This window comes from Lactuca virosa, chromosome 1 (genome assembly GCF_052849685.1).
Source record: "Lactuca virosa cultivar CGN04683 chromosome 1, Lactuca_virosa_CGN04683_v6, whole genome shotgun sequence".
Lineage (NCBI taxonomy): Eukaryota > Viridiplantae > Streptophyta > Magnoliopsida > Asterales > Asteraceae > Lactuca > Lactuca virosa.
Genome location: NC_136426.1, coordinates 90,963,679 through 90,987,575, shown reverse-complemented (window position 1 = coordinate 90,987,575; position 23,897 = coordinate 90,963,679). Strand labels below are relative to the sequence as shown.

The 23,897-nt window shown below is 38.7% G+C and overlaps 1 protein-coding gene across 1 annotated transcript; it reads left to right on the top strand.

Moving 5' to 3' along the window:
* Positions 1–19,819: 19,819 nt before the first annotated feature.
* LOC145150890 (tetraspanin-3-like) lies at positions 19,820–23,059 on the top strand. Its single transcript, XM_079075303.1, has 2 exons — positions 19,820–20,465; positions 22,465–23,059. The coding sequence occupies exons 1-2, from the start codon at positions 19,953–19,955 to the stop codon at positions 22,810–22,812; spliced, it is 861 nt and encodes a 286-aa protein (XP_078931429.1). The 5' UTR covers positions 19,820–19,952; the 3' UTR covers positions 22,813–23,059.
* The last annotated feature ends 838 nt before the right edge of the window (positions 23,060–23,897 follow it).

Sequence of the window (23,897 nt, the reverse complement as noted above, 5' to 3'; positions counted from 1 at the left end):
AGAAACCTTATGACCCTTAGATTTTATGGTGTATGTGTTCTTATCCATGTGAATCGTCAAAACCATAGTCACAAGACAAGGATAATGACAAATCCAAACTCATATGGACTGAACTTATGCAATCTTAACTTCTTGCCACCTGGCAGTACAGGGCCTGCCATTGCTTCCAAGTTGTTATGCAACCAATTGAGAACTTTCATAACTCCTATGCAAAGCCAACTTTAACTGGAATGGGCACAGAATATGTCAACATGATAGGTTATAAACCTCAAGTCGTGTGCTAGTGAAGAACCTCAGGTTTTATTCTTGATTAGTTCTTGAAATTCTTTTTAGGATCTTTAAGACTCCCACTGTCCTCTTGACATATAAGACTATCTTGCCAAATATTCAAGAGATAGTGCGGATTCTTTATCAAGACAAACACTTCACACAATTGGCCTTAGTTGGTCTTTGTTTAATCCAAAACATCACAACTTACCAACTTCAAATGTACAAGAGTAGGACACTTTTACTTTTACATTTGACAAGTGTTATAAACCTTTCTTTAAGATATGTCACTCAACTTATAGTCTTGGAGTATGACTCTAAGACTTGTTTTGAAACGAAGTATGACTCATCTTCTTGATTTAACCATTTCAACAATTCATGACTCCTCTTCTTAGTCATAAGAATGCACTAAGATGTCCTTAGAAGACCAATTGTGATGTGGTTCTTTAATCATTAAGATGATCACAAAACATGATACTAAAGTACTCTCCCATCTTTTCAGATTTGAGAAACTTTTATCTGTGTGCCTAATTTGATTCTTCCCATTCGTTCTGCCATACATTGAGACTTCTCCAATGTTTCAGAATTATACTTAAACTTGTAAGTATAACCATATTTACTAAAATTTAGTAAATCATGACGAATAGTCTTAACGAGCTTTGTGGTGGACTTGACCAGTGCACAAGAATGTGTACTCGATCCCTTTAGTCCTTAACTTAACTCACACATCCATGTGAACAAGTCTTAATTTTCCAATGCTTGAAAGTTCTCATTCATCATACTATTCAACTTGCATGATTCCAAGTTTCTATCCAACTGAAGCCTTGGGAATGAGAATCTTTCCTTATTTGGTAAATTATGACACTACCACAAACGAAAGAATCAAGTCCATTTTTTTTCAAATATTGCTATCAATGGAATCATATAAACAACCATTTTTCACAAATGCCACTTGTAAGGATATTTAAAATAAATATAAAATTAAAAACTTTTATTTTATTTCAAAACTTTGCGGAAAAAACTTATCCTTATAGTGCAAATGCATACGGAAAAACTTGTTGTTATCTATTCCTAAGCAATATATCATAACTCCTAAGTAACAGCTTCAAAATTATGATGCGATCGAAATCCACCTACGCGATCAGAATCAGCATATACTTCCTTTAAGCTTTCTCTCTATTCTTTGATTCTTAAAACATCAACATGTGACCCAGTCACATCATGTAATGAGGATCTTAGAATAGAAACTTAACAGAGTTAGATAATGGGCTCTACCTGAAGTAGAGTCAGACTTATTGACTTTAACATCCTTAGGTAAACTTGGCAGCTTTGCAATCAACGCCCCTTCCTTTGGCAAAATAAACATATGGACCCTTTGGTAATGGGACTATCTCAGACTTAGCCTTTCTCCTTACCATTTGGTCAACCGGGTTGACTATGGCCAATCCCTTTCCATTGGGAAGAGAATGCTTTTTCTGGATTTCCAGTGTCACCATTGTCACTGTCCATAAAGTTTTTGGGAAGTTGATCTTCTAATCAAATTTGTTTTACTATCGTTCCAAATCATTGCTGGTTCAGCACCACCAAGCAAATAGATATGATCATTAAGGTTCATGTCATAGTCTGTTTCATAGTAGTTCCAAAGGAACTCACTATGTGACTTAGAAAGTGATTGAACATCCAACTTTCTCAAGACTTTGACACCCAACTCTCCCAGCTTGTCAATATGTGACTTCATCTCTAAGATGTGATCACACATAGACCTTGCTTGCCATTAGGGCTTGAGTGACCTTGAACTTGTGGGTTAGGGAGAATAATTGGAGGAAGTGGAGGAAGTAAAGTTCCAAGAGATTTGGGAAGATCATAGATGTCTGAACTAGACATCTTTTGGGAGATATTCAAGATAGTTGATCTAAAGTCCTTAATATAACACCCAATATGAAATATTAAGGCTAGGATCCAACAACCTATTTATAACTGGAAGAGGGATGCCATAATCCGGGTTATAAAATAGTTGAAGGTAGGTAAATGACGATTTACCAATTTCCACCATGAAAAACGAAATAATGTAATTAGGTTTTTAATTGGATTTGAAACTCCTAGATCTTTTGAGATTCATTGAACTTTTCAATGGCATGTTTCAATCTCGAGTGTGCCCTTCAGGTTTTGTGACTGGGATGCCGAGGATCACAAAACAAGGTGTGAAGTAACCATGCAAATATATTTGGTACCCTTAATATTTACCCCTCAATCGATGTGCCGGTTAACCATACGAGCTCCACCGATACTATGATAAATATTATGTTACCCTTTGCCTACTTTGTTAAATCCAGGTTAGTGTGCCGGTTAACCACACACGCTCCACTAACGGTTTAAACAAAGTGCAAAGTGTAATTTCATGGATTAGCACCTTATTCACATTTTCCTAAGTAACTAAGATTGGGAATTTATAAGTGTTTAGTTACTTAGTATTTATCATTAATACTTTTAATGAATGGAGAATTATAGTCCTTGTCCTACCCGTTCGGCTAACGACCCTCCACCAGTCAAGGAAGCGGTGGGTGAGAGTGGACACCCATTAAACTGCCATTTTATAGGCAGTAACCTTATACCCCCCTTATAGACCGGCTTCGTGAATGAGGTCTACTAACGGTAAGACTGACTTGCTCTTATACATATATTTATTATTAACTTATAATACTATAAAGTATAAGGGTTGAATTTTAACTTTTAAAATTCTAAGGGCTAACTTGGAATTAAAGTATTCATGGGGAAAACTTTACAAATTCCAAAACTTGAGGGCAAGTTTTGAAAATATTCAAAACTAATTAATTCCATAACTTATGTGTTTAAAGTAGTTTTAATTAAAAAAAAACTCTTCAAGTTCCATAACATGAGGACAAGTTATGGAAGACTTTAAACTAATAAAAGAATGTAACTTTTCTTTATTTTTGTAACTTATGGAACTAATTAAGGTTACACATTTTATCATTTAATGAAGTGACTCTTGAACCTCCATAACTTGAGGACAAGTTATGGAGTCATAAAACCATTTAATGAGGACAAGACTCTTCATTTTTGTAACCATTGCCAACGTTTTATGAGTTTTATGAAACTTAAATGTGACTTTTCATATAACTTGAGGACAAGTTACAAAAACACATTTTAGAATCAACTCTTAGATTAAAATGGATTGAAAACACATAATCAATTAACTTTTCTATTAATCTAATAAACTCATATGAACAAAGATAATTCACATCAAATTTTTTTCAAGTAATTAGCATAACTTTTAAACTAATACAATTCGATTTTTCAGCTAATTTTGCAAGTATAACAAGAAAACAAGCCTTGGCTCTGATACCACTGATGGGTTTTGAGCATTCTAACACTCCTAAGTGTACATGCAACCCTAAATACCTTGGATCTATGTTTTCTCTATTATACATGCAATTATGAACTTTCCAAGGTATTACCCTATCTAGCATACAATACTTGATACTTGGGTAATCAAATGGATAGAATACATACCTTTGTTTGATGTAGCTTGTCTCCATGAAGCTTGAGTGCCTAGTGCCCCAAGTGTGACACCTCAAATGGTTCACACAACACCAAATGCACATGGAATGACTTGAGAGAAATGGAACACTCCTTGAAATCGTCTAGCCCTCATATTCACACATTAGTGCACGATTTCTTGAGCCATGGGATTCTTTTATATGGTGGCTATTAGGGTTACACCATGTAACTCATAACTTTACCCATTTCTTATGCTCCATGGATTTTAACCTCCATGGAGTATCCATGGGTCACCCCATGGACTTAGTCCAACATAAGGAATCTTGGATCACAAGCCCACATATATAAGAATGAATGATTTACACAATCAACCCATATATTTAATTAGTCTCCTTTTGATCACTTAATTAATTCCAAATTAATTCTTGATCAATACTAATTAAATAACCTTATTAATATATTAGAACTTATAATATATTAACCAACCTTAAGTGTTATTTCTCTCATTATAGTCTATCCAAATGCATGATGCCATGCAACCCAAATGGACCATGCCGGGTCGGGTCAAGTCTTACCAATTATAGTTATGGACTTAGACATTAATCCAACAGATAGCTTAGAGCTATGGTAGAGTCCGGTGGTCTATTATGGTATCCGGTTTTCGCAAGCTGCGGAAGTGGGTGCAAGTCGGGAATATGGTAGTATCATCAGGTGGCACTTAGTTGATGAGTGTTGTCATCAGAGAAAAGAAGCCGGTGGCCGACTTGAAGCAGTTGTCAGGACCCTGTAGGGGAAGAGATGGATTTTATAGGGATTCGATAGTAGTGTTTGAAGGAATCTGGGCCGGTGTCGGATCAGTGGATGCATTGTGGGAGTATCATCCGGAATTGTGTGCTGCAGCAGGCTTCGAGGACGAAGCCTAATTTAAGTGGGGGAGAATTGTAACACCCCAAGTTCAGAAGCAAGAGTTCAGGGATGTAAAGTGTTATTAGAAGGATGGACTCGGCGAGTTGGAGCTATGACTCGTCGAGTCGAAGCGTGTGAAGAGCATGTGATAAGTGGCCTGACTCGCCGGGTCGGCGGCTGGACTCGACGAGTCAGTGCTGGAAGAGGAAAACCCTAATCTTAGGGTTTGCACCCTATTTAAAGGACTTAATGTCCTCCCCTCAGCCCCCTTACTACCCTTTGAGATCCAGAAACCCTAAAAGCGTGAGTGAGAGTCCTTGGAAGCAATTTGGAGCTTAGATAAGTGATTTTGTGAAGAGATTTTGAAGATCAAGGAGCTTGGATCAAGGAGATTTGTGGAGATTCGGCTTATTATTCAGTGGGAGGTCGTTTTGGAGGTAATGAATCATTATCCTTGGCCTTCTCCTTTCTAGATCCATCTTTCATGAAGTTTTAGGGTTTGTTTGGAGATAATATGATGAGATCTTGGTGCATGAGTTAGATCTGGAGCTGAAACTCCAGATCTGAGTTCTATTTAGATCAAATATGCTGAAAGCCCTTCTAATTGCTATACAAAAGCCATTCCCCATGAGTTAAGTTCCTTTCTAGCTTGGTTTTTGGAATTATGGGACATGAAGCACGTAAAGGTAGCAACTTTATGTTGCTAAGGCACTCTAGGGACCCAGATCTATTGTTTGGAGCAAAGGAGTAGATCTGTATCTTTCGATTATGGGAATACCCGTATCAACTCGACGAGTCTGGGAGATGACTCGGCGAGTTGGGCTAGGGCTTCAGGCATTGAGTCGCGTAGTGACTCGGCGAGTCGCATGGGTGAACTCGACGAGTCATATGATGATGAGCTTGGACTCGACGAGTGGAAGAACAACTCGGAGAGTTTGATGAAGATTGTCGTGGACCCGGCGAGTCCGTTCTTGGACTCGGCGAGTCAGAGTGCAAACCCCCCCAACCTCTTCTGGTTAGATTCGGATCAGTGAGTTGAGTGGTGACTCAGTGAGTTGGACAGGATAGGACTCGGAGATTGTTGAACTCGACGAGTCATGGGGTGACTCGGCGAGTTGAGTCGTGTTATGAGAGTTTCCTGAGTTTAGGAACTCGGCGAGTCAATGGGTTGACTTGGCGAGTAGGGTCAATCAGGAAGGTGGACTTTGACCAGTTTGACCTTCAGGGGTATTATGGTAATTTTTGGATATTTATGTCATTGGATCATTGATGATTATAGGTGTTGGAGTCGGAGGCAGTGCTTCGGGTTTGTGCTTTCGTGATTCGGTTCGGCAGTTGCAAGGTGAGTTATCCTCACTATATCAACAGGGTCTACGGCACCAAGGCCGGCCCTTTATCGGATGGGAATCCGGGTATTTGTTTGATATGTTATTGAATAGCTAGATCTGTATCCTGGTATATAGGGTAATGTTATGTTAGTAACCTGGTTAAGTTCGGTACCCTGGTATATAGGGTAATGCTATGTTAGTGACCCGGTTAGGTCGGTATCCTGGTTAGGATGTTGTTATGCTGCATGATCTGATAGATTCGTTTGTTTGGCTAAGGATTGTTATGTGATTAATTGTTTTATGTGCACATGGTTGTTTGACTGGGGTTGGGTTGAGGCGGGTCCTGCTTTGTGCTGTAGGCCAACATACCCAGGGCGGACCAGATAAACCGAAGGCCCAACGAGCGGTCCGGATAGGCTGAAGGCCCCAAGAGGGCGGTCCAGAAGTGTCGAGGCTCGGAGAGTGGACCAGGCCGACTGAAGGCCCGGTGCGGGCGGACCAATCACACTGTAGACTCGATATACATGGCTAGACTCAGAGAGTGGACCGGGTGGACTGAAGGCCCTGTGCGGGCGGACCAGTCACACTGTAGACTCGATATGCATGACTGTTCTATATTGTGATATGATATGAGTATGGTTATATGTGGTTGGTATTTTGGGGGTAACTCACTAAGCTTTCGGGCTTACAGTTTCAGTGTTTTGTTTCAGGTGCTTCAGGAGATCGTGGCAAGGCGAAGGCGTGATCGTACCGCTCCTCATACTTCATGATTTTGTGATTGGTTCTGGGGATACTCTGATGTTTAAACTCTTTTGAAAACAAGTTGTAATAACTTAATGGCTTTTGAATGAATTAAAAAGTTTTAAATCGGTGCAATTTTTATGAGTGTTACAATATTTTACCCTTGAACTCGGCGAGTTGAAGGCTCAACTCGTCGAGTAGGATCGACTCCGGGTCGGGGGATTAAGTGACCTACTCGACGAGTCGGAAGACCGACTCGGCGAGTAGGAGCTGTCCAAGTAAAACCCTAAATTGGAGGGTTTGCACCATATTTAAACAACTTATGAGGCTTCCATCCCAGCCTCCATCACCCCCAAGTTCTGTCCTCGAAACCCTAATCAGTTGTGAGCATCTTTGATCTATATTGTGCCTTTGCATCTTGGTTTGAAGCTAGAAGAAGGGAGGGAAGTTTGGTGAATCAAGGAGCAAGTCAGTGGATTATGAGTTTGGTTGCATTTCCAGTGTATTTGAGGTAAATAGCCCCTATTTTGACCTCCTATGTGTTAGATCTAATTTGGGGATTGAACCTTGGCATCTTTGAGGGCATTTCCATGTCATTTCGAATTTAGGGTGTAATGTAGGGTAGAAGCTTTAGATCTGGAACCTTAGAGGGTCTTCATGGCATAAAGGTGTCATCTCTATGGCCATGGGAACCCCATGCATGTAATAAACCCCATTTTTGGTCCTTCAAGCTTAAAAGTCCCATGCATGCACGTAAAGTTCGTGACTTTACGTGTTATATCGGCCTTAGGAGCCCAGATCTACCTTTTGGATGAGCTTTGCTCAATAGAAATCGAGTTAGGGACTTGGACATAAGTAGACTCGACGAGTCGCTCTTGGGACTCGGCGAGTCGGGGGTTTGGTTCTCCAATCTTCTATAATTTTAAGGGATATAGTTAAATTTAGAAGGGATCTAGACGAGTCCAGAAGAATGACTAAACGAAATAGACGTAGTTATGGACCTGGAAACCATGGGACTCAGCGAGTGGGTGAACACACTCGGCGAGTCCAAGGCAATCTCCCAACCCATAAAGACGGACTCGACGAGTTGTTCATACAACTCGGCGAGTCACAGACTAGTCACATTCATATGGTGAAGATGAACTCGACGAGTTCAAGGACGAACTCGGCAAGCCAGATGAAGATAGTCTCGATGTTATGTTTAAAGGAGAACTCGTCGAGTTCTTGCTAGACTCGACGAGTAGAGTCGGGGTTGGAAACAGATGAAAGAATATGGACTCGACGAGTTGATGAATCAACTCGGCGAGTCAGGTCAACTGGATGTTGACTTTGACCAGGATGTTGACTTTAGCCAGGGGTAGAATGGTCATTTTACCCTAAGAGCAATTATCAGTTTCTGACTAAGTACCTTTATGGAAATTTATAGTCGGAGAGTCGCCGGAGCAGCAGACAGAGATTCCTCACTCAGAGTTACAGCAGTCAGTCATACGAGGTGAGTTTCCTTTCAGTAGGAACGAGTCTAAGGCACCAAGGCCGGCCCGTAGTATGAAATGATAGTAGTTGAGTGTGGGCGGGGCCCGTATCTCACAGTTTAGTTTGATTATGGATATATGTCTGACTGTTAGAACTAGCTATACTTATTGTCTGTGTGATACTTGTATGTTGGATTAGTGGTTGAGTGTGGGCGGGGCCCGTATCTCGTAGTAGATGAGTGTGGGCGGGGCCCGTATCTCATAGTACTCGAGTGTGGGCGGGGCCCGTATCTCAAAGTAGATGAGTGTGGGCGGGGGCCGTATATCAGAGTCGGTGGAGTGTGGGCGGGGCCCGTATCTCTTAGTTGCATGATATATGTGTATGGTATGTGGTAGTTTGGGGAATTCACTAAGCTTCGTGCTTACAGTTTTCAGTTTTGGTTTCAGGTACTTCCACTAGCAAGGGAAAGGGCTCGGGATGATCGCATGGCACACACCACAGTCACAGCCTGGGAGTTTACTCTAATGTTTTATGATACATGATTTATGATTTTACTTATGACTTTGGATGGTTTATGATTTTAGTAATGATGTGAAAACGAAATTTTTGGTCATATTTTTGGGATGTTTCATATACAGATAATGTGCACATATAGCACATAAATTATATAAAATACTTCATATCTATGTGTAATATGAAAGTAACTATGCAATCACATTAGTAGCGTGATTGGATAGAATCTAACTAAAAACGGTCAGCGGTTCGTCGTTGTCAGGCTTGGGAAGGGAAACGGCTTCAGCAGACGAGAGAGAGAAAGAAAGTTTTAGGTGTAAGGAATGAAATGATCGAATTTGCTATTTATAGGCTGATTTTGTCTCTGTCACGTCGTGAGCCTCACATGCTCACGTCGTGAGCTTCCATGAGTCATCCCGTAGCCTTCCCAGGTGTTTTCTAGCCTCGATTAGTGTCCGTTTGACTCCTCACGTCGTGAGAAATCATGCTTACGTCGTGAGCCTTAAACGTAGACTTTCCATCTGCATTCTATCCCTGAAAAGTGGCGTTTTGACTCATCACGTCGAGAAATCATGCTCACGTCGTGAGTCCAGTCGGATTAGGGTTTCTGTCACAACTAGAATTTTTAGCTAGGAAATTTTGTCCTCATGTAAACATCAACTATTGTAAGACGTGTACTCTAAGTGGATATCATACTCTATGCTCAATCAAAATCATCCATTTGAATCAAAACTCCTGAGTGAAGTTCAAAACCTAATACAATGCATCTCATATACTTAACTATGGGTCTGAAACCCTAAATATCCAGGTTCGAATTTAGTACGGACTAGGATCCTCTTATTGGGCCTAATGGGCCAGTAAACCTTCTATTTGATGATTTTTGGGCCAATGAAACCCATTTGGGCTCTAGTTGGGCCCACATTCGTCAAACCATAGCAATTGGGCCATGTTGGGCCTAAAATAACTCACTTATTTATCATGAACCTTGATGGGCCCTGAACCCATCTCCTCATCTCAATTGGGTCGTGAACCCATTGGGCTGTGAACCCATCTTCTCGTTTGCAATTGGGCCGTGAACCCCATCCTTCCCCATTCACGACCCACTTTAAAAAAAAAACAATGGGATATTAGGGAGGGCCACCTCACTAATGACCAACAAATAACAAGGCAATTACATCTCAAATCTCCATGCAATACACAACAAGTATCCATACAAACTCATGTTTCCATGAGATATCTTGTCACTCTCTTCTTCTTCTTCTTCTTCTATTTCTCGGCCATAGAGCACCACCATCACTCTCATTTCCTCCTCTAAAACCGTGGATGTGTGTGTGCTCAAGAAGGTCCCTCCAACTTACATACTAGGTAAGATACTTCACTTTTAACTTGGATAAATCCATCTTTTGTTTAGATCTTCATCAAAACATCACAAATCTTGTGTTATACTCCTAGAATCATCATATTTTCGAGGATCCTATCAAGAAAGCTTCTAGGGCCGAGATCATTCTCAATCTTCATCCAAGACCGAAAACAACACCCCAAAGTGAGTTCATACCCCCCCTATTTTCGGTTTTTACTATGTTTTGGGGGAGAATACAAGTTGTTTTGTGTAGATCTATGTGTGTATGCTTGATTTTGTGAGTTTCTCATGTTATATATGTGATTATGTGTTATAAACTCCATGAACTTAAAGATATACTAAAATATGATGCTATTTGTAGAACATAACACTCATTTCAACTTATCTTACAAGAAAATGGTTTTAAAATACATACAAGTTACTTAAAAGTAAGAAAAATTGCATAAGAGGACCAAAAGTGACAAAATGACCAAAAATGGGTATATTTATGTAACTCACGGTTAGTAGGGGTTCAAAAAAGATTATTTTTGCTAAACATGGTTAATTACGGCATTTGAGACCCTACAAGGACTAAAAATGTACAAAAAATTTCATAATTGGGCTTTATTTAGGCTTCTCACGGCCTTGGGCCAAAATTGTAACTTTTTGGGCTTTTGTGAGCTTAAGTGTCATTTTCAACATAGTTTTGTCAAAAATATAAATTTTTGCTAAGAATAACTAAAAATATGAATTTGTTAGATATTGGGCCAAAAAGATAAAATTATTTACAAATGGGCCAAGAATGCACATTTTCATAAAAATCAAGCCAAAAATGATATTTTGACAAAAGGGAGTTAAAAATGTTATTTTTAGAAAAAAATGGCCTTAAATGCAAGTTTTGTTCTTAAAAGGGGCCTAAAATGTTATTTTTACCAAAAATGTGCCTTAACTGTAAATTTTCGGCTTAATGGGCCAAGAATGTCATTTTTACAAAAAGTGGGTCTTTATGTCATTTTGGTAAATAATTGAGCTAAAACAAGCAATATAATAATAAACGGGCTAATTACGTCATTCTCATGTTTATTGGGCCTTAGTGACCCATTTATATGCTTGATAGGTTTTGTATATTCTTTACATGTTTATTGGGCTTTGTTGACCCATTTACATGCTCGACGGACCTTGGATTCTCCTTACGTGCTTATTGGGCCTGTAAATAATATATATGTTAGATGGGCCTTAGTTGTCCTTTTTCATATATATTAGGCCCGGGGTATATATATAATCTCATTCTGTAACATCCCAATTTTCAAGGCCAAAAATTTCATTTTTAATTAAGTAACTCATAAAATAGTTTACCAAAAACATCACCAACGTCAATTCGATTTATAAAATTGTAACAACGTGTCTCAAAATCATATCATCCATAGTAATAAAAATCAGAGTACAATCCCAAGAAGTCTCATAGTGCGGAAATCATGCGTGTGTGTGATGTGCCGCTACCACGCCGGCTCCTTCCCCTTCGCTGAAGAGGTACCTGAAACAAAACTGACAACTGTAAGCACGAAGCTTAGTGAGTTCCCCCATCATACCATACAACATACAATAACATACTGTCAGACAATTCTGGGGTGCCTGACTACCCAGGTCAAGCCATTCTGGGGAGCTTGACTTACCCAGGTCAAGCCATTTTGGGGTGCTTGACTTACCCGTTGGTCTATTTCGCCCGACTACCGGAGACTATTTCACCCCTACCACTACCACGTAATAATATAACACACATATACTGCCAGACAATTCTTGGGTGCCTGACTACCAAGGTTTATTGGACCGTTTAATGATTATGAAATCTGGCAGATGGACGTAAAAACCGTTTTTCTAAATGGAAAGTTGGCTGAGGATGTTTACATGAATCAGCCAGAGGGTTTTGTCGATGCGAAGTATCCAAATAGAGTGTGCAAGCTTGAGAAATCCATTTATGGATTGAAGCAAGCATCTCGCAGATGGAATCTTTGTTTTGACGAGAAGGTCAAAGAGTTTGGCTTTCTGCGAAACGAAGATGAGTCATGTGTGTATGTCAAGGCCAGTGGGAGTATAGTGAGCTTCCTCGTATTGTATGTCGATGACATACTGCTCATAGGAAACGACATCCCAACCTTGCAGGAGGTCAAGTTCTGGCTTGGGAAGTGTTTCGCTATGAAGGACCTCGGAGAGGCTGCGTATATTCTGGGAATAAGGATAGTGAGAGACAGAAGTAAGAGACTGATAGGACTCAGTTAGGATACATACTTGGAAAAGGTACTAAAACGTTTTAGTATGGAAAATTCCAAGAAAGGGGAGTTGCCAATCTAATGCAATACCAAACTGAGTAAGACTCAGAGCCCGAGTACAGAGACAGAGATAGCTGATATGAGCCGAGTTCCTTACGCTTCCGCAGTTGGCTCGATTATGTACGCTATGACCTGTACTCGCCCTGATGTGGCCTTCGATTTGATCATGGTCAGCAGATATCAAGGGAACCCTGGTAGAGCGCATTGGATTGTTGTCAAGAATATTCTTAAGTACCTACGAAGGACCAAGGAATGGTTTCTAGTCCTCGGTGGGAGTGATGACTTAAGGGTGCGAGGGTACAGTGACGCTAGTTTTCAGACGGATCAGGATAATTACCGATCGCAGTCAGGCTGGGTCTTTACCCTGAACGGAGGAGCAGTGGCTTGGAAAAGTTCCAAGCAAGAGACCGTAGCTGATTCAACGTGCGAATCAGAGTACATTGCGGCAAGCGAGGCGTCAAAGGAGGCTATATGGTTGAAGAACTTCATAGGAGACCTTGGAGTTATGCCATCCATAAAAGAGCCCATAAAAATTTTCTGTGATAATGAAGGAGCGGTTGCCTTGACCAAGGAACCAAGGGATCATGGCAGATCTCGACATATCGACAGGAAATACCATTTTATTAGACATCGGGTAGAAGAGGGACTCCTCGTTGTGAAGAGGGTATCGTCAGAAGATAACCCAGCAGATCCCCTTACGAAGGGACTGAGTAGGGTCAAGCATTTGAAGCACGCTAGGAGCGTTGGGTTAAAGGACGATATTAGTTTAGATTAGATAGGTAGGAAACTTGTAATGGATAATTTTGTATTCAACATTTGATGATTAAATAAAGGTGTGTTATTTATAAGAAAGTTTCTATCTTGTGTTGATTATTTATCTATTGTTTCGATTTTGCATGTTTTGACTTCCTGAATAATAGGATTATTCGAACAGTCCACAATCGCTCATATGTTGGAAGTAGATATGAAGGAAGATTGTCATAAATTTGTTTGTAGATTGTCTAAAAGGTTTTAGACATAGCAAAGGTTTGCTACAAAGTTTATGAGTGCTTATGAAATATGTTTTGAGCATTGGAATAAACCCGCACTTGCTAGTATCACTTCATGAAAGTTATCACAAGTGATCGCAAGATGATAATATCATATAATCTTTAAACCTAGAGATATGGTTATTGTTTGCTAGTTGATTATGCATTGATAATACGAAAACGCATCAGTAACTTGATGTTATAAAACGTATTATTGTGTGTAACTTAGCTAGTAGATAATAAAAGCATATAAGTCGAAGTTTTTTGTTCCTTTTATTCTAAGAGTATAAAAGCGATATCTTGGCCACTCGATGATTTGGTTTGACTTATGTGTCGGGCCCGGTCAGGATGAGGTTGATGTGTTCAACTGAATTCTATGTCGAACAAATCAGAGATCGAGAAACAAAATGCTGGACAATAAGTATTGGCGGCATGATATCTATAACAGAGGATTATACGATCCCTTATTTGAAGGACAGGATTTTGATCAGAGTTGACAGAAGCGTATAAGAGCTACGATTGCTAACCGGATCCTGAAGTCGTATGTGAGATATAGTTACTAGACTTATCCAAGTGGGAGACTGTTGGATTAGTGTCTAAGCCCGTAACTATATTTGGTATGTACTTGACCCGGTTATGCATGGTCCTTTTGGGTTGCCTTCACCAAAGCAACTTGACAAGGTAATTTAAGGAAAGAGAGAGAATATTATGGTTTATTAATATATTATAAGAATAATATATTAAAGGAGAAATCATATTTATTTAATTGCTATTAGTCATAAATTAATTAGGAATTAATTTGGTGACTAAAAGAGATTAATTAAATAAAGGGACTTAAACTGTCAAGTGTGTGATAGTTGAGTTTTGGGCTGGAAAACCTAATGGACTAAGGGGGAACGAAATTATGATGAAGGATCATCATATTATCGTCCAAGGGCCCTATTCCAGAAGGTTCCTTGGGCTGCTTGGTCATTAAGCTGTCCATTAGGGTTTAGACTGAAACCCTAGCAGCCTATAGTATAAATAGAGACCCTTGCATGCAATTTTCGGCCACTTGTTCCAAGAGAAAAACCCTAGGCCGAAAATTAGCATCCTCCTCTCTCTCAAAGTTGCCTTCTTGCTTGTGTGGTGTTTGTGATCCATTAGAGGAATTACAATTATGATTCTAAGCTCAAGAGAAGAAGATTCAAGCTACTATTTGAAGAGGTAAACATCTAGATCTGATGTTATATGTTAATTTTGATATTATGTATGCTAGATTTGGGTTTGTAAGTCTTGGATTCATTGCATGTACAATAGATAAACCTAGATCCAAGCATTAGGGTTTGTATGAGCACATAGGATTGTTTTTATGCATAAAACCCATCAACAATAACATACTGTCAGGCAATTCTGGGGTGCCTAACTACCCAGGTCAAGCCATTCTGGGGTGCTTGACTTACCCAGGTCAAGCCATTATGGGGTGCTTGACTTACCTGTCGGTCTATTTCGCCCGACTACCGGGGACTATTTCACCCCTACCACTACCACGTAATAATATAACACACATATACTGCCAGGCAATTCTGGGGTGCCTGACTACCCAGGTCAAGCCATTCTGGGGTGCTTGACTTACCCAGGTCAACCCATTCTGGGGTGCTTGACTTACCCGTCTGTCTATTTCACCCGACATCCAAGGACTATTTCACCTCCTACTACTACCACATAATACCATAGCATAAACATACTGTCAGACAATTCTGGGGTACCCGACCTACCCTTCGGTCCTAACGACCGAACTTGGGGACTATTCTCCCCTGCTACCACTATCACATATAACATATCATGCTAGCACATAAACATATCAGGTAGTAGCAAACCTAGATGAATATCACGAAGACAATCATCTCACATACAACTACTGGTGGGCCGACATTGTGGCCGTAGACCCACCGCTACTGGAAGGTAACTCACCTCGATGTCGTGAAGTATCTACACTATCCTCGGTATGGAAGTCGACTCGTCACTACTCCCCAATCCCTACACGACAACCTTCTCCGCTTACTATTGCATACTCATAACCCTTACAAGGGTCATTCCAAATCCAAGTCAAATTCAAATTCAAACCCTGGTCAAAGTCAACATTTGGTTGACTCGACTCGCTGGGTTGACCCGCCAACTCGTCGAGTCCCCATAACCATAAAATGTCTTAATCCCGTCCCTATCCGTCTAGTCTATCAAGAGCCCAGCGAGTTCGCCTTCAACAACACATCGGACAAATCTTCAACCGAATCGCCGAGTTCGTTCCTGAACTCGTCGAGTTCATCTTCATTCATGAGAAGATGTTCAGTCTATGACTTACCGAGTTCCTCCTGAACTCGCCGAGTCCGTCTTCATAAGTTGGGAGATTGCCTTGGACTCGCCGATTCTGTTCGTCCACTCGTCGATTCCCATGAGTTTCAGGTCCAAAACAAATCGCTATCAGGCTGAGTGTTCCTTCCACTCAACCAAAACCATTTACAGGAGACACTTTGGGGGAAAAAGTGTCCCGACTCGCCGAGTCCCTCTTTGTCCAAAACTATACAGTCAATTACAGAGGGACTTAATGTATCCCAATCATAGATCTGACCTCCTAGGGTCCCTTTTATACGTAAAGCTATGAACTTGATGTCCATGCATGGGGTTTTTTGCTCAAAAGGCTATAAAATGGGTTTTAGATGATGCATGGGTCTCCCATGGCCATAAAGTTGGCACCTTTATGCCATGGGAACCCTCAATGGTTCCAGATCTGAAGCACAACCCACATATACAAGCAAAACTGAACATAGCTTCTCAAAAGCTTAGAAAAGGTGGAGAAATAGCCCCAAAACAAGATCTAGGAAATAGATGGCCAAGGTTCGAGCTTTTTACCTCAAATGGGCTGAGAATGGAGTAAAACTTCTGGATCTCCTTGCTTCTACTTGAACTCCCAAACTTCTTTTTCCTTCTCTAACCTCAAACACACAAAAAGATGCACAAAATGGCTTGAGAGCACTCAAACAAAGCTAGGGTTTCGAGTTGGGGTATTCTGGAAGTGAGAGGGACGATGAAGGTTGGTTTGAGGTGAGTTAAGTTGTTTAAATAGGGTGCAAACCCTAAATATTAGGGTTTTGTCCATACAGCTCCTACTCGTCGAGTCGGTCTTCCGACTCGTCGAGTAGGTCACTTAAACCCCTGATCAACAGTCGAGCCTACTCGACGAGTTGGGCCTCCAACTCGTCGAGTCCCAGAGTAAATTGCAATATTTTCTTGAATTTAAATACGTACCGGGAACCGGGTGCTACACATTCCTTTTGAGCCTTGAAATGATTTACATGCTTAACGGGCCATTGTTGTCCACTTACATGTTCATTGGGCCTGGAATGTACCTTATATGTTTCTTTTCGCGTAAATTCGATTAAGGATCTAGTGAGACGTGTCAGTTGACACCTATTGAGTGTACGATCGTAGCCTGTAGTTATAACCAGAGTCTCCTGGAGGGAGATTGGGAGTTTGTGTATAGATCTATACGGGGATGACACCCCACACCCGAGTTGTTCGCTACAGTTAGACTAGGCCAGTCTAGGGTGACAAAAACCTTATCTTATTCTGTCGGCGTCCGAAAAACGCCAAGACAGACGAAATTGTCATTATCTAGTATGGTTTTAACGACTCGCTTAGAGAAATTAACGTTATAAAATTTACGGGAAACCATTCTCTTTTCTCTTTGGATTACTCGGTAACATACTCGCGCTGGTACTCAACCTCGGGGGTTGATATACCATCATTCTCTTTCACATATAACATCGGGCTGTCTGGGGTCATTCTCTTTATATTCTCTTTGTCATTCTCTCCATTCTCTTTTTGCATTCTAGTAAACATTAACACACATGCATTAATACAAGATCGGACACAAACATACTAAACTGTTTTAAGAAAATATTGGATTTTCTGGTGGTTACAAAGTTATACAAATCATTTTCTCAAACATGCTTATGAGCTCACCAACATTTTTATGTTGACCTTTTTAAATTAACTTGTATTCTCAGGAAACCGTTGAGCAGGTTGGGCAGAACGAATTCATGGATATTTTGCTATACTTTGTTTCATCATACTTTAACTATTTTGGCATGTAATATTCAAAACACAATACTCGATGTAAACAATGAATGTTGTTATATTACATGTGTGATGATGATGATGTTATGTTTCAATTATATACTATGTGATGATACTGCAAAAAATAAAGTCACACCAAGCCCCAGAAGTTTCCGCCGTCAGGTTCGGGGGTGTGACAGTTTCTGACACGTGTCATGCTCTAAGACAGTTGTATCTTCGGAAGGTCATAACTTTTGCATACGAGCTCCGTTTTTTACGTTCTTTATATCCACACGAAGGTGGGCGTACTCTACAACTTTCTTTTAGATCACTAAGGCTAAAAAGTACTTTATCATAAACTCACTTTTTACGATTCCCGGTGTCGTGCCGATTTTGTCGCGAAACTTCGACAGGTCATAACTTCTTCGTTATAACTCGGATTTCAGCATTCTTTATATGTACGAAAACCTTGTGACATATACTACAACTTAGTTAAGATTATTTATTCTAAATAATCCTCTATCAAAAAGTAATTTTTGACGTTTATCGTCTCTAAATTGACTAGCCCGAATCTGCGAGCGCTACAATACCCATTTGCAACCGATGGGTGTGTGGGATGTGTATGGTACAAGTTCACATGTTTGGTTTTGTAAAAGAAAATTAAACTCCAAGTCCATGGAAATACGCCATTTTGGATCCTTAAGAGCCTGATTATGAGTGGAGGGCTCAATAGTGGAATGGATAGGGTAAATGGTGGTGGAATTAATGAGTAGATGATTGAAGTATTTTGGGTTTTGCTTTCAGTTTCTAGGAGGAGGGAAAGGGTTGGACCGTAGGTTGGGAGGAGTTGAATTTGGTAGTGGTGGGGGTTGATGGGGTGAGTTCGGAGAAGAGGGAGAAGGGGAGCTTCCTCAACCATAGGTAGTGTCATATCAGCGACAGGGAGGGTTTGGGAAGGCGGATTAAGTGAAGGTAACGATGTAATAGGACGGTGTGGAGTGGGGTTGGGTATGGGTTGGATAGTAGAGGAGGTGATAAAGATATCAGTGGTAGGAAGAGTGGAGGAGTTGATGGCATTCATGTCATAAGGAAAAATATGCTCGATAAACTCAACATAGCGGGAGTGATAGTATAACACTTGGATTGGGTATGTTTCGTCTGTGAATGGATTGAATCCAAACATGTTTCCACTGTCAGCATCCATACCACAGACCAGTTAGCCGGTATTTTCACAAAACACGAGGAGGAAAACGTCTTAAAATTCTAGCTGGCAAGTTGGGTGTTCGTAAATCGTAACCTCCACACTCCAGCTTGAGGAGGAGTATTGGAAATCGTTATTTTCATTTAATTTAGTACTTATCTTTAGCTTTTATTCTTTCTTTATGTTTGGTGGTTTGTTACCGATTCTGTTTTGGGGTTACTCTCTCGTACTCTATTTAACCCTTTTTTGGGTCTTCGAAATAATTCAATTGAACCTTAAATTCCATTAAATATTTAATGTCGCCGTCCAGAAAAAAAAAAAAAAAAACTAATCCAAAACTAACTTTCGTTTAAATGCTAAAAACTAACATGTAGAAACCATAAACTCGTCCGGATTCAAAGATATTGGACAGTAAACTCATTCGAATCCAAAAAATAAGTTCTGGGATGTGATGTATACCATACATTTGATTTTGCAAATAAATAAGGATAAGGAGCATGACATGAACACACGCATCTTCTTTTTTTGAACAACTATAATTGTATTTTTTTTTCCTTCGAACATTTGGCTCATATTCGAACACACACACAGATTCAACATCTCTTGCAGATATTAATTTTGATGCATACCTCCATAAAATCCGACGATGGCCGCTTCACAGTTATTTCGTCGATATGAAGCCGTGAACAGACGCGTATCTATCGGATCTCAACTCTCAAGTCTCAAGTCTAAAATAACACATTTCATATACCGTGGTTTAATTAAACGGGCAAAGTCTTGAATTTTTTTTTATATAATCACTAAAAAAAATCATTTTTATGAATATCCTTATATTCAATGTAACAATTATTAAACTAAACGAAATGAACCCATGACAATTGACATGCCACCTTCGCTCTGTCGACAAAGCAGATATTTCATATATGCAGTTTTGTATTTATAGAGATTTACACGAATTACCCTCTCTCTTTCCTTTTCTCACTTTCATCCCAAACCCATTTTCGTCATTTCGTCAAATAGAGTCACACATACACATGCTTCATACTTTCATCTTTGTACTCTTCCCTCCTTGCTTCCCCTCATTCAACACACGCTTATATAAAAAAAACTCCAAAACACACACACCACACACAGAGCTTGAAAATCACTTTACTTTTAGAGAGAGAAACAAACATATAACTGTAGATTCTAGAGAGAGAGGAACAGAGTGAAATCATGAGGTCGAGCAACCATCTGATTGGTATGTTAAACTTCCTGACGTTCCTTCTATCAATTCCAATTCTTGGTGGCGGAATATGGCTGAGCACGCGGGCAAACAACACCGATTGCATGAGCTTCCTCCAGTGGCCATTAATAGTCATCGGAGTCGCAATCATGGTGGTCTCACTCGCTGGATTCGCCGGCGCGTGTTACCGGAATACTTTTGTAATGTACCTTTACCTCTGGGCGATGTTCGTCATCATCGCTCTGCTTATCGGGTTTGTGATATTCGCCTATGTGGTAACCGACAAAGGATCGGGTCGACCCGTATTGAACCGGGAATACGAGGACTATTACCTACCGGACTATTCGGGTTGGCTTAAGGATCGGGTTGCAAGTGATAGCTATTGGCGGAAAATCAGTTCCTGTATCCGTGATTCGAATGCGTGTGCGAAAACGGGTCGGGTTGTTGGTGGGTTTCCGGAGTCTGCTGATATGTATTACCAGCGAAAGCTCAATCCAATTGAGGTAACACTCATTTTCTTTTAGTGTTGTAGTAAATTATTTTTTTATAATTATTTAAGAAAATAAAAATGATAGATATTTATCCGTTGGACATACTATATTACTATTTAAACTAATTATTAGCCATGGTCTAGTTATACATTATCTGTCATTATTGTTTGACATACGTGAAAGTTATTTTAATGTTTATTTTTTTAAAAGTTATGTGATGTTTTGGTTTTTCTAAACGAAGTTTCTTTTTTTAATATTGATAAAGAGAATGTAACATTAGTTAAATATGTGTAGCAACAGTATTTTTAATTTTATCATATACGGGAAACAAGTATGAAAGACAAAGATGAGTAGGTGAGTATGAACAATTTAATTAAAATAAATTGGTAAATTTATTGGATTAATGTTAGGTGTGAAACGATCGTGTCGTTGTCGTGTACATTAATGATTGGTGCCAGTTTTTTTAATTGTCCATACTACTTGTCGTGTAATTTCGTGGAATAGGACACCTATAACACGTAGCAAACATATGTATACAATAATTGAAAAAAAAATACTAATAAGTAAATAAGTAATAGAATGTGGAAATAATTCTAATTACTGACTATAATAAATATAACTATTTAATTTAAAAGCATTGAACACTTTTTAAATGTAATATACATTCATGTAATAGTTCTGTATTCGTCTATACTTTTGTTTGTTACTAAAAACCAACTTCACTTTGTATTTTGTTTTTTTCTTTTTATGAAATAAATCCATTAAAATTCTTCTGATAAATTATGTCAGATTTACCTAATATTTGTAGGGTCATAGAGGTTTAGAAATGCAATACACGTGTTGAAGAGAGACAGTAGAGTGACACAAATGGCCTAACAAAGTCGTTTCAGGTGTCACTATATCAACAAAGCCCGACTTCCCAATGGATAACCCATAGAAACGGTCCATACGGGTCGGGTCACAAAGAAATCGAAACAAAATCACAAAGCTTTAAAACCATTTTTTTCGTTTTGTTACAAAACAATAAGTGTCAAGAAAAGCCCCCTAACTTCTGACATTAGTTCCGATGGGACCCCAAAAGTTTGGTAACATTTATGAAATCCCAACCGCTATTAAAACCAAAATAGTTTAAGGACTGTTTTTGTAATTCATTCAAACTTATCTCATCCACGCATACGAGTTGACTTGACTTCCCATCCACCTCTTATCATTTTCCATGCACATTTCACGCACAATCCAAAATGTATCCATATGACCATATCTATCCAACTTCTTCAATTTTAAAAGTCTATAATATAATCATTACATAATACATCAATTATTTTCAAAAATCATATTTTTTTTTATCAAAATCATTAAATATTAATTTTGTGGATTTATAGTTTATTAGTTGCTTGGTCAAAAGATCCCAAATCTCAACTGCCCCCTGTTACTTACCTTTGCATTTTCCCTTCTGACCTTAATTCTCCCCTTTCCAAGCCACGCCCTCGAGTCCCACTTGCCTTTTTCTCTTCTATTATACTTTTACTTCGCCATATCATCAAAAATTTAATTCTAAAGTAACGAATTTTTGGACTTTTATAATGATAAGGATGATGTTTGAAAATTTTCCTTTGATCTAGTTGGTAAATTGGCCCCTTGTGTACGAATAAATAATAAGAAAAAATAAATTTCTTTCTAATTTCCTTTATACCCACATTCTACCAATTTAAAATAGGAAGTAATTTGTACGCAATAATTTTTCTTCATACACAACAATACATATTTTAAAATGTTATATTATACAACTCTATAAAACATGAACTGTTGTGTATGAAAAAAAAAACTATTGTGTACGAATCACTTTTCATTTAAAATTGTGACAAGTGTCTTAAAATATTATTGTGAAAATAAAACTTATCACTTGTCATAATTTTAAATTGGTAGAAATATATGTAGCAAGGAAAAGTAGGAGGATATTTGATTTCTCAATTAATAATTATTAATGAAACTTTTTGTTTAATTATTGCAGTCGGGATGCTGTAAGCCGCCAACAGAATGTGGGTACGTGTACGTGAACGAGACAACATGGAACCCGGTTAACTCAGCGTTAGCAGCAAACAATCGTGACTGCATGAGATGGAGCAACGACCAGGAACAGTTATGCTACGGGTGTAACTCGTGTAAGGCGGGGGTGTTGGCAAGTCTTAGGAAAAGTTGGAGGAAGGTTTCGATTATTAACATTGTTGTTCTGATTCTCCTAGTGATTGCCTATGTTGTTGCTTGTGCGGCTTTTAGGAACAATAAGAGGATGGATAATGATGAACCCTATGGAGAGACCCGAATGGAGAAGTCACGACCTAGTTGGATACAGTTTTAGTTGCTCTCGAATTGAAAGAGAAATTTAAAAGGTTCTCTTTTGTTCGGTTTTGGATTTTGGTTTTTAGGGTTTTTGAAGGTGTGTGTATGTTTTAGCCTTTTAGTTGTGATGATTTTGCTTTCGTAAATGAAGGGTACAAACTCGAACGTACATATCATATATATGTTATTTGCATTTTAATTTCTTTGTGATATTTCATGTATGTTTTGAAATTTAGCATATCATATATATGTTATTTGCATTTTAATTTCTTTGTGATATTTCATGTATGTTTTGAAATTTAGGTTCACTTAAAGGCCCTGTTGTGTTTTATCAATTAAAATTATTGTACATGTAATAGTTCTACTTCTATTTGTACGTGTTTAGTTATAATATTAAGACTAGGTGTCAGACTCATGTATTACATGAGTTTATTTAAAAAAATTAAATATAAAATTTTAACAATTTGAAAATTTTGAATTTATAAGAAAAATGAGAAAAAGTTTTGAATTATTAAAATTAATGAGACTTTAATGTATTGAATACATTACATATATAAACCAATTCTAATAAATACCTTACATATATATTACCTTACATGTTAAATGTGGAATTTTAATTTAATAAAGTTAAAAATACAATAAAATGACAAATGGAAAATAGAAAATTTAAAAATTCTAGAAAATGACATGTGTATAAATGAATGAGAAAAAGACATGTGGCAAAAAAACCTTCATTTATTAGAGTAGATAAGGGTAAATAAAGGTGTATTCCGTCTTAAGGCTGAAAATGAATCGAGGCGAGCTCAATTAAATTGCCTTAGGTTAAACTTAAACTCAATTTAACTGTTTATCTATTCTTTATTATCTCGACTTAACAGCTTGAGCAGTTAAAACCTTTTCATAAGGCTGGAGGGTGTGGTGTCACCGAAACCGCACTCCCTCCCCCGCCACATAAGCGTCATGTCATTTTTTACCACACAAGTGTGGTTTCTTGCCATACCAAGGGGGTGGTGCCACACTTTTATTTTATTTTCTTTTTTTTGTTTTTTTTTAACTATTTTAATTTAATAAAACTTATTTGTTTCGCATTAAAAAGATTTCATA

Excerpts from the sequence above, each read along its gene's own strand:
- LOC145150890 (XM_079075303.1), top strand. The coding sequence starts at position 19,953 with ATGAGGTCGAGCAACCATCTGATTGGTATGTTAAACTTCCTGACGTTC. Across the intron at positions 20,466-22,464 it reads GAAAGCTCAATCCAATTGAG|TCGGGATGCTGTAAGCCGCC; the intron begins GTAACACTCATT and ends TAATTATTGCAG.